The sequence below is a fragment of the Diabrotica virgifera genome, chromosome 4 (genome assembly GCF_917563875.1).
Source record: "Diabrotica virgifera virgifera chromosome 4, PGI_DIABVI_V3a".
Lineage (NCBI taxonomy): Eukaryota > Metazoa > Arthropoda > Insecta > Coleoptera > Chrysomelidae > Diabrotica > Diabrotica virgifera.
In genome coordinates this window covers 174,673,587-174,686,422 of record NC_065446.1, presented here as the reverse complement: position 1 = coordinate 174,686,422, position 12,836 = coordinate 174,673,587, and the positions used below count along the sequence as shown (strand labels likewise).

The window sequence follows — 12,836 nt, the reverse complement described above, 5'->3', positions numbered from 1 at the left end:
CACCAACTCACTCAGGTAATAAAATAAAAAATGTAGATATAATTTAAGAATGATTATTATGAAAGCATCCGAAATCCGAATAAAAGACATTCATTTCTTTACGTTGTAATAATAGTTTATAATATAGATAATGTGCAAAACGTATAACTTATTATTTATTATTAACTATAATAAGAAACACACTTTACAAAATCCATTATAGTTATTTGATTAGACTGATAAGTTATTATAGTTATTAAGGTACCAAGAGTTTTTATAAGGATAATAACGCTTGAGGTCAATAGTGTATAGACCGAGGGCCTTCGGCCCGAGGTATATACGTTGACTGAAAGCGTTATTATTTTATTATTATAATACCCGTGATGCCTTCAACGTTTAATGTCTGACTAAATTATTCTTTATGTGCAAAAAATTTGAATGAATTTTGTATTAATTAGTTTTCAATAAGTACATTTACCAGAAATAGTCGTAACGTAATTGTGGTAGTGGTAACCATAGTTTTACTTAGAATTTTATTTGTCAACTTGACAGTATTTAAATCGTTATTTAAATTTAATAGGCCCTAGGGCGTTATTTTTCTATAACACCTCCTTGGGCGTTATATCGTACTTAATAGACTTCGAAATAATGCCATTATTTGTCAAATAATAGACCAGTCGTATGTAAATTTTCTACATTTTCTCAGCTTACTTGCAGACTGCAGTAATAAAAAATTTCATTTTCTATTTTTTTATGATATAACACAAAACAATCTGATACGTCTTTCGGTTTTATATAATGTAAGGCCAAAAGTATGTTGAGCCTACTTCAGAATCATTAGTATATTCTGATGTTACATCAAGAGACTGAATTTTCTATACCAAGTTTGGTGTACTTAGGTGAAATCTTCAATCATGTATTTCAGTGTTTGAACACGTTTGAATTACATATTATGTATAAATATAGTCTTTTCAAAATCTACAAAAACTTTACTAGGATTAAGCTCAATTTGGAGAGCTTTAAAAATTTCTGATTTTAACAAATAGAAAAGATTGTTTTAAGTGCCTGTTTTTTTTTGTTTGACAGTAACCAGTATAATAAAGAAATATAATGCCCATTAATTGGCCCATGAATAGTGAATAATTGCAAATAATATGTGGTACGGTAATTGTGCCATACATATAATATATGAGAGGGGCAAAATTATGGAATAAATTAATTTTCTCTAAAACAGACGATTTTGGAGACAAACCCCGAAACAGGTCGATTTTTATTTTTAAATTACAATTTTTTGGCCTATATTTCCATAGTAGTAACGTCATCTAACTGTGCGTGATCACGTAGTCAATGATTTTTTTAAATGGGAATAGGGGTCGTGTGGTAGCTTATTTGAAAGGGTGTTATATTCTCTATTCAGTAATATAAACATTAACGTAATTATTGATTGATTGATTGATGACGCCACTAATATGAAATATAGATATGCCAAAAAATTGTGATTTAAAAATAAAAATTGACGTGGTTCGGGGTTTTTTGTCCAAAATCGTCCATTTTAGAGAGATTAAATATATATTCCATAATTTTGACCCTATCTGTACAAATTTCAATGTGGCTAAAAATCTTATATTTGTTTCACATTCACAACTAAATACAGTTATCTTACTTTTGACACAGTTTATAAAGAGACAATTTTCCTCCTTGGTTGTTTTTTGAGCACAGCTCTTCACAAATTCTTGAACCTCATGAATATTGGAAGGAAGTCCACCAGGCATCATTTTCGTCGATAATTATATATATTTTTTCTTATGTAACATACATCAATCCTAGTAATTGTTTTAGGCAAATTAGCTGCAAGCTCTTGGCGAATGATTTTTGGCGGTTTTTCCGTATATTCTCTTCGCCTTTACGTTTACAAGAGTTAGAAACAATTTTTCGATCTATGTTCTGCAGATCTGGTTCATGATTATGTTATAGGCTACTTCTAGTTATTGTAAAATTTGCCCTAATAGTATTTAATTTCGCACTAAAAGTTATTTTATTGCCTCCAGAACACTTCTTCACTTTCTAAAACTTTCACTTTATAAAAAATAAAATTTTCAATTACCGCGATTACTTTCTATTAAACATGCCATTTTTGTCAAAATTCCAATTATGACTAAAAATAAAATACTATAAAATTAATTAATTAATTATTATGGGTACCTACTGTAATTTTATAGTAGATAAATAATTCCCTTGAATGCCTTTTAGTAAAATCTACCTGAAACAACCATTTCAGTTTTGGTGAGGAAAATACCTGTGAGATTATCACATACCCTTCCAAACTCAGGTATAAGATTATTTTGGTGAGGAAATTACACCCGCCGCCATCCAAAACCCTTCTTTCAGTGCATCATTTTTTGTCGAATTTTCTCTATCGTGATTAATATACCTAGAACTCAGAAAATTATATATACGTGGACACGGATAGTTGCCTACTTTCACAATGTTAAGGGGTAAAATTACAATTGTCATTCTAGGTTAGTATATTTCGACATTTTATTGTCGAAGCACTGAAAGAAGGGTTTGGGATGAACTATAGTTATTGTAAAAGTAGAAAGAAAGCTGAAATATTTCCATTCTATCAACAAGGGATCTACTTACCTGTTTTATGGAATGATCCCTTGCTTATTTAACCTTCCGTGACTAACATTCGGTCTGTAAGACGGACCACTTAGAGCTTTTACGATTATATCCAAATTGTTCGTTATGTATCTTCGCCGCCGTCAGTAGCTGCCTGATTCAGGTGTATGTTTTTAGTGTTGAAGTTTGAGTCTTCAGTGTCAAGTAATTATGCAATTATCGGCAAATTTTGTCTCAGAGACCAATGTTAGACGTAACATACTCGATGAAAAAAATATTTATATTAACGAAAAACGTGCGAACAAGTGCTGACAATTTGGTATCTCAATTATCTCAATTGTCAGGAGTAAAAGGTGAAACCTTTTAGGTTTCTACAGGTAGCTACAAGAAAACGGCAATGGAAAAATTTAGCTTGTTTTTCTCAAATGAGATGTTAATATAATTGTTTTTATTATCTTTGGTATTTTGCTAATGTTTAAGAGGCTTAATAAATTAAAAATAGGTATCATTCTTGTTTAATTTCACTTCTTCAAGGAGTAAACACAATCCTACGCTTGAAAGTGTGTCAATGGAAACATAGGTCTCTGACACCGATGTTAGCTTTAATGTTCAGGAAACCTATGTTAGTTGCGGGAGGTTAAGCACACATTTCCATCAATAGTAAATACTCCTCTGAGCTGAATATGAATGACTCTCTTAGTTTGCTTGCAGAACTGTACGTTTTATTTGTTGAAGTTATTAAAACAAATGGATGTTATTAAAAATTGTACAGAGTATTTGCTCCGTACATGACTGACGCGACACCTAGCGTAGTCGCCTGCCATTTTTGGCGACCACAATTTGACGTTAAACATATGATACACAAACATATGACATATTTGACGTTAATATGTAATAGGGCTTTTCATTCACAGTCATTTGTTTCGAGCTTCTGTCATGTGTCACATAATATTAATATATCTACGTCATACGTTATTGATATAACCAATGATACAAACCTAAGACGTATGACGTAGATATATTAATATTATGTGACACATGACAGAAGCTCGAAACAAATGACAATCGATGAAAAGCCCTATATTCATTTACCATTACCATTTTTGATAAAATTTGTTATACAAACAATAAGTGTGTTCGCGGTGACAGTCAGGGACTAGTCCACGACAAGTGAAACATGCGCACTTTAAAATATAATAAATATTACCGTTGATAGGTAAATATACAAGGTATATTTACTATTACTTAATTATTAATATACTGGTATATTTATCAATAAACTTTAATACATTAAATAAATATAATATGGAATTAAAGTGCGCATGCGTTTTCGTGCCACTGACATTACAAAAATTCGCCAAAATCGTCATATTTCGCCGCTACGGACGCTGGCATGATTTCGTGTATCCCCACTCCCCACCATGGGTCACGCACGAAGCGAATAGATAGAGTATACTTCGAGATAATGTTTTTTTATTCATTTTCCAATTTTTTTAGTATATATGAAGTAGGTAAAAGGCAGACGTTTTAACAATCATTTAATACTAACGACTACCTACCATAGGGGTCGCCAACTTCTTGAAAATTCCAAGATCTTGTCTTGATCTTGTCTTGATTTCAAGACAGGAAGTAGTTTTAGATTTCAAGACAAGACAAGAAATTTTATATCAATACCAAGATTTCTTGTCAAGAAAACAAGAAATCTTGAAATATCTTGACTAATAATAAAAACTCTAAAACGTATTTATTTGTGAAAAAGACAACATTATTTTAACATAACATAACATATTTTAATTCATTGAACACTTTTTGAAGTGAAAATTTCTTTAGGCATGTTGTGCGATTTTTGGATAGGGGAAAAAGCATTGAATTCGCGACCGTCATCGCTTATGCTATATATTATTTGTGCTATATATTAATTGTATATGTAGAAGTATTTAAATTTAAAATAAATGTAAAACCTATTTTAGGATGGGGAAAAAGGATTTATTTCGCGACCGTCATCTCTTCGGCGAAATAAATTTTGTACGTATCTATATTATGTGTATCTATATATGAATTGTATAGAAGTATTTAAATGTAAAATAAATGTAAAACCTATTTTTGGATGGGAAAAAAGGATTTATTTCGCGACCGTTATCTCTTCGGCGTAATAAATTTTGTACGTATATGTATTGAAGTGAAAACTTCTTTAGGGACGCTGTGCACTTTTTGGATGGAAAAAAGTATTAAATTGTCGACCGTCATCGCGACCGTTATAGCTTCGAAGAAATAAATTTTTGAAGTGAAAACTTCTTGAGGGTTGTTCTGCACTTTTTGGATGGGGAAAAACTATTAAATTAGCGACCGTCATCACTTCGACGAAATAAGTTTTTCAAGTGAAAGGTTCTTTAGGGAGGTTGTGCACTTTTTGGATGGGAAAAAGTAATAAATTAGCGACCGTCATCGCTTCGACGAAATAAATATTTGAAGTGAAACTTCTTTAGGGACGTTGTGCACTTTTTCGATGGAAAAAAGTACATATTAAATTAGCGACTGCCATCGCTTCAATGAAATAAATTTTTGAAGTGAAAACTTCTTGGGGGACGTTGTGCACTTTTTGGATGGGGAAAAATTATTAAATTAGCGACCGTCATCGCTTCGACGAAATAAATATTTGGAGTGAAAACTTCTTTAGGGACGTTGTGCACTTTTGGATGGCAAAAAGTATTAAATTATCGACCGTCATCGCTTCGACGGAATAAATATTTGAAGTGAAAACTTCTTGAGGGACGTTGTGCACTTTTTGGATGGGGAAAATATTAAATTAGCGACCGTCATCGCTTCGACGAAATACACTTTTGAAGTGAAAATTTCTTTAGGGACCTTGTGCTCCTTTTGGATGGGGGAAAAGTATTGAATTAGGGACCGTCATCGCTTCGACGAAATAAATTTTTGAAGTGAAAACTTCTTTAGGGACGTTGTGCACTTTTTGGATGGGAGAAAGTATTAAATTAGCGACCGTCATCGCGACCATCATCGCTTCGACGAAATAATTATTTGAAGTGAAAATTTCTTGAGGGACGTTGTGCACTTTTTGTATGGGGAAAAAGTATTAAATTAGCGACCGTCATCGCTTCGACGAAATAAATTTTTGAATTGAAAATTTCTTTAGGGACGTTGTGCACTTCTTGGATGGGGAAAAAGTATTGAATTTGCGACCGTCATCACTTCGCTGAAATAAATTTTGTACGTATATAAATTTTGTGTGTATATACATAAATAGCATAGGGCATACGCATCGCGTATATGATGATAGGTATAGCACTTCTTTTTGGATGGGGAAAAAGCATTCACCTCGTAATTTATATACTATAAGAAGTTTTCACTTCTGTCGGCACTCCCACGAGTGTGTCGGCACTCCCACGAGTGCCTTAATTTTTTTTGCTAAAACGATTTACAAAAATGTTAATTAAAAATAATAATTAATGACACTTACCTAATCCTATTGAAAATAAAATTTCAAACTAGATTTTATTTTAAATAACAAATCGGAATTGATAAGCCATGAATTAAGGCAGCTAACACTTCTCATGGAGTCAACGCCTAGCAGATTTCTTGGCTTTGTTATTGTTAAAGCTGCTCTTGAAAATAGCATTTCCGCAGGTACAGATGTTGCTGGCGTTCCAAAAAATCCTTGACCATTTTCGTTAATGACGGGTAGATATTTTCGTGTCTTCTCCACATCAAGTATATTATATCATATCAGACCAGTATATTCTGACCTAGGCTCATTTATGTATTTTTCAATTTCATACTTCCAAGATTGTAAGTTATCATTGTCAGCGTTCTTAAATAGGTAAGTAATACCTAAATCAAATTCGTTTCTTCTTTTTTCAGACTAAGTGCTCTGGTATTTGATTCTGTAGATAATTCTGGGATTTATTAAAATAGTAAGCTTTAAATATATCCTTAAATTTTTGTACTGCCTCTGATTATAGAAGCTTTCTCCAATATGAAGAGGAAAATGCCTCTACTTTATGCCGAGAATACAAAATAAGAACTATACAGTATATCCAATTAGTTTTGTTTTAGTGTTTCAATATTTTATCTCTCGCAGCTTGAATGAAGTAAATTAATTACTCGTCGGTAGTGTCTCTATCAATTTAATTATCAATTTAATGAGCCCAATATTTCCAGTTTGTCTAAAAGTAAGTTTACTCTAATTACCACCAATGGGAGTGTGCAATATTTTTCCCCTTCGAGTCTTGAAGAAAGTGTTTTAAAGCTTCTCAAATACTGACAAAATTTACTGATCAGAACCCATTCTTTATCTAATATTTTGCATTTATTTATATTTTCGATCGGGACTCCCCCCAGTGGCCGTGTTAGCACGCAAAGCAATAAAAAGGTCGCCGGGTAATAAGATCTTGAAATTTCTTGACTCAAGACAAGATATAAAATGTCAAGAAAACGTCAAGGCAAGATTTTTTAAAATTTCTTGATTTTTTCTCAAGACAAGACAAGAAGTTGTTGTCAAGACAAGAACACCGAGCCGGGTAATCAAGAAATTTCAAGATCTTAAAATTTCTTGAGTTACGACAAGATATAAAATGTCAAGAAAACGTCATGACAAGATTTTTTTAAAAATTTCTTGATTTTTCTCAAGACAAGACAAGAAGTTGTTGTCAAGGCAAGAATTCTTGTCTTGTCGACCCCTATCTCTACAATATTCAGATCATCTTCAGGTCAGCAGTTACAAGTAATTAAATGCTACAATTAAAGAAAAACCAGAGTTAGAACAATGCCTGGTTATACTAAATGCTAATAAGAAAGCCAAAATTTTGAAAAGTATATAAAATATGAAATTTTAGAACAACAAACAAATACATATGCACGCACACCCATAAGTAAAACAAATACTCATAAGCCTGCAAACACATGTAAATGTATGAGGGTTATGACCATGTATTGAAATTTGATCTACTTACATGCCGTTGCAAGGGATGATTTGTAAAGTCATCAGTAACATGATTTCTAGTCCAAATTATGCTATCAGGATAATATGGACTGGATGGGTGGACAATGCTGCGTTGGTTAAAAAATAATATAATATAAACGGGTTAGTTCTTGAGGGTGGAGAACTAAACAAAAGCAAGAAAGAAAGCCAACAGTTCTTTGTAAGATATTTTGTTTGTAAGTTAGAATAAGAGAGGATGTTAAATTTTAAAGTGTAACGGAATTAGTTTTATTTGAATTTATTAAACGGAGAATTCTACTAATTTTATTGTTATGTGTTATTAGTTGTGAGAAAGACAACGTTTAGATATAACTGTTAATAAATGCAGATGAAGTGGCATTAACTCTGGTATAACTTTTCCACTTTTCCAGTATAATTCACATTTTTTATGTACCATTAATTATATTGTAGGTATTATTTTATAGGTCTGGATCCCGCATAAGAAAAAAAAAGTTGATTAATAGCAAGCTGAAAATTTGTTAATAGCTTAACGGTGTCTAGTCGGATAAACTTTGATGCATGGGAACACTGGAACAGGGGAAGTTTTAATGATGGAACAGGTTAAAAATTTGGAACGTCAGACTACGAAAACGTCAGATGTATTTTGTCGGACAGAACTTCCAATTGATTTGTTGCCCTTTCATTAAACTCTCATGCAAAAATCAGACTGGTGTCTATCACCAACTGGGCATTTTAATGAGTGGAACACGAAGAACATGTCAAATGACAGGAATAATGTTGGTTAGTAATAGCAGTCCGATTTTTGCATGAGAGTTTAATGAAAGGGTAACAAATCAATTGGAAGTTCTGTCGGACAAAATACATCTGACGTTTTCGTAGTCTGACGTTCCAAATTTTTAACCTGTTCCACAATTAAATCTTCCCCTGTTCCAGTGTTCCAATATATCAAAGTTTGTCCGACTAGACACCCTTAAGCTATTAACAAATTTTCAGCTTGCTATTAATCAACTTGTTTTTGGTACGCGGGATCCAGACCTATTATGTTATTTTATAATATGAATGTTTCATACAAAAAAATTAATTAACTCAATCAATTTTAGGGACACAGCAGGTCAAGAAAGATTTCGAACCATCACAACCGCTTACTACCGTGGGGCTATGGGTATTATGTTGGTTTATGATATAACGAATGAAAAAAGTTTCGAAAATATCAAAAATTGGATTAGAAACATCGAAGAAAATGCATCGGCCGATGTGGAAAAAATGTTATTAGGTAACAAATGTGAATTAAAAGACAAAAGGCAAGTATCGAAGGAGAAAGGAGAACAGCTTGCCGTAGAATATGGTATTAAATTTATTGAAACTAGTGCGAAAGCGAGTATTCGAGTAGAAGAAGCATTTTTCACATTAGCTAGGGATATAAAAACTAAAATGGAAAAGAAGCTGGTAAGTTTTTTGTGCTTAGTGACTACAGTTGAGTCCATGGTTCTTTACCCGTGCGTCATCATTTACAGCATACGAAGTAAGTCGGAAATTTACTCCACGCAACAGCAAGTGACAGAAAGTGGCTACTGCTCCGATCACGGATTATATTATAAAATTTTACGTTATCAAATAAATAAATATTCCTTTTTCTAATTCAAAGTACTCGATTAAATTTAAAACGAGTTCTTGTGCTTGTTAGGTTAAAGTTTTTCCAGGAACAATCTAAAAAAATTGAATAAACTATTAGTTATTTCTTTCACTTTTGCGGGAACTTAAAACAAAACCATTCCTTAACTGTGTGAATAGGGTTAACTTTGTATGTAACTTATTGGCAAATAAAATACACTTACCATAAAATTTCAAACTCCAATATAAAATTAGTTGTGAAAACAACTGTTTGTATAATGTAGGTCACTTCTAAATACAAAAACAGCACAAAAAAAAACAAACAGAAGTAAACAAACCAGAAACGTAACAACTAGTACTTAAAATCTGAAAACGTGTGCAAGCGTCTTTTTTGTACATCTCTCTTTTCGATGTAGTGAGTCTAGAGCGTTCATAAAAATAACACATGTCTTTACTTAACAACTGGTGGTAGCTGGGTTGTCATTAGTTTCATGCGTGGAAGACAATGATGCTAGATAAAAAGTATGTGTCTTATCTCGTCAGGTATTAATGACGCACGGGTAAAGAACCATGGACTCAACTGTATATTTTAAACTATGAAGATGAAGAGGTAAAAATATTTTATTCGATACGTAATTGCTCTGTAGTTATAAACACCTTTTCATCTTTAAAATAGTGCAAAAATAATTCAAAATGAAATAATGGTAATTTAAATACGTAATATATCAATACTGTATACATTATTCATAACAAGAGATAAGATTGGCATATTGAATGATGTGCTTTGAATTTAAAATATGTTTGGGTATCTACGAGAATCTTTTAAAACATGGCCAATAAGGTATACATCGTAAGCCCAAGTGACATTGCATATTCACTCTTATGGAAACTAAACTAAATAAATAAACGGAATAAATGCTTTAAAATATAAAATTGGGCTTTAAAATACTTCATATTATAACTTATCAATTATTTTCGATAGGTTCCTATGATACTCTTACTTTTTAGGTAGGTACTTACAGTCGGAAAAATGAAAGAATACCCATGAACGATCATATCAATCACTTATTTTGTATTTGCTGTCTTTTTTCGACTGTATATTATATTATCATCTATATTTATCAATACCCTATCCATCCGCTATTATAATCTTTTATTAAAACTCAAGTCATTGGTGATTTCGAAAACGATTTTCTTTCGTCTATATTCAGATATTCCTTCTTAATTCTAATCTTCTCGAATTGTAATCACTGCAATAATTGGAAAGTGTCAGATTTGATGAAACTGTTGAACTAAAATTTAATTTCTTTTTTTTTTTACCAGAAATAAAGATATTTAGATGCAATAGATGTACAGCTGGTTCCTAAAAAAACTGATACGACTCGTAGTAAGATTTGATTATTTTGAGCAGTGTATGATTGGTCTGACATTATATTATTATATTTATTATGACAGACAAATAATAAAATAAACAAACAAACATTTTTTGAGGTTGAACTGGGTTGAACAGAATAAGTTATCTGACAAATTCTAAGATTTGGCAGTGACAGTGACAGCATGTAAATTGTAAATAATAAGTATTTATCCTTCAAAATACACTGCTCAATTTTCTACAAAATACGCTTTAAGAGTCGTATCAGTTTTTTTTTGGAACCAGCTGTACATTAAATCCATTGCAATAGAAGATTAATCAAAATACGGCAGATTTAAGATTTTACTTTAATTTTTTCTTGCATTTGATCTTGAGAATGAAATCAAATACTTAACTGATTTGTGGTGCAGTCAAACGATTCCCTTAAATTTCGAATCTATGATAGTGTTATATGACACGGATTTCTTCTTTCCTCGAAATTACCGTACATTATTTTATGAGGTATATGTATCAAAAAATTGGAGTAGGGCTATCAGACTGAGGTTCGTCGAATGGGGTATAGCAACTACATGGGGTAGAAGCTTGGACCCTGAAAGCCCAATCAGTAAAAAAATTGGAAGCATTCGAAATGAGGCTTTATGAACGTATTCTAAAAATTCCTTGGGCTGCAAAAGTCTCAAAGGAAGAACTGTTAAGACTAATTGGACATGACAAAAAGCTTATGAACATAATTAAAATAAGAAAAACATCGTATCTACCTGGGCCACATACATACTTCGAAACAATAAATATAAGAGTTGAGGGAAGAAAAGGGATGGGGAGTAAGAAGAAATCTTGGCTGAGGAATGTCTGAGATTGGACTTATCTCAGTGTTGAACAGATATTTCACGTTGTAAAAGATTTGAAGCGTTTGAAGAATAGTGATGTTGATTATAGTTACTTTCGAGTATTCGTTACAAATCGTTACTGTTGTATAAAGTCATCATTTACAGTATTCGTTACTTTGATTACTATGATTACTTTTGTTACTTTTGTATTTGAGTCATCATCATAGTCATTAACATCTTAGTAGATGTGTTGTGGTTCATAATTGGGCTTCTGCAGCTCGGACAGTTTGATTGATAATATTTCTCCACTGGTCGCGGTCATCAGTTACATGTATTGCCTCAGTATACTGTTTGTTGAGAAGCTTTTTAGTAATGTCCGCCCATCGCTGTGGAGATCTTCCGCGTTGGCGTTGAGTCTGAGGCCTTCTTTGGACCACCAACTGCTCCATTTTGTGATCACTTCGATGGATATGACCAAAGAACTTTAAAATCCTAGAGTAAACGGTACTGGAGAGACGCTGATCCAGTTTAATTTCATCCAGAACCGAGATATTTGTACGGCGAGCCGTCCATGGAATTCGAAGCAGGCGTCTCCACATTTCAAAGGCGTCTATACGTCGTCTATCTGATTCTTTGACTGTCCATGTCTCGCATGCATAGTAAAATATGGAAAAGACCAGAGTTGAAACGAGTCTCTTTTTGTTTGTCATAGTAATGTGACGATCACGCCAGACCCCGTTTAGTTCACTCATTGCTGCTCTTGCTAGTTGAATGCGTCTTCTAATTTCGGGTTCACAACTGCCTGTGTTGTTAACTAGAGCTCCAAGATATATCATAGATGAGACTACCTCGCATCCCGCAATAGTTTGGGTTTCAGGAAACTGTTGTTGGCGATCAATAACCACGATTTTGGTTTTGTTGTAGTTAACCATGAGTCCAAATTTAGCACTTTCTACCTCGAGTTTTTTTAATAATTCAGTAATTTCTTCTGAAATAGAGGCTAGAAGTGTAGTGTCGTCTGCGAAACGCAAGTTAGATATCTTAACACCACCTAGGTTTACTCCTCCCTCCCAACCATCGAAGACTCTGCGCATTATGAACTCCGAATAGATGTTAAATAATAAGGGAGATAAAACGCATCCTTGGCGTACTCCCTTCTCCAAAGTGCATTTGTCAGACAGGTATCCGTCCATTCGAATATATGCCAGGTTATCTTGGTACAATTTGCTAATAAGGTGAGTCAAGTGTTTAGGTACACCCATTGTCGTCAATATGTTCCATAGTTTGTCCCATCTAACATTATCAAAGGCCTTTGTATAATCGACGAAACATATAAATATCGGGATCTGGTATTCTCTGGCTTTTTCTATGATGTTTCTTACATTAAGGATTTGTTCTCTAGTACCTCTGCCCTTTACAAATCCAGCCTGCTCAGGTGCTATTTGCCAACTTATGAAGTTTTCTA

The 12,836-nt window shown here is 32.9% G+C and overlaps 1 protein-coding gene across 1 annotated transcript in view; it reads left to right on the top strand.

Annotated features, from left to right (window-relative positions):
- The window catches only part of LOC126883250 (ras-related protein Rab-8A), a 113,472-nt gene that overhangs the window by 73,253 nt on the left and 27,383 nt on the right, over positions 1–12,836 (top strand). Inside the window, exon 3 of the mRNA XM_050648546.1 lies at positions 8,662–9,007. Coding sequence (XP_050504503.1) covers positions 8,662–9,007 — 346 coding nt within the window. The remainder of the gene's footprint in view (positions 1–8,661; positions 9,008–12,836) is intronic.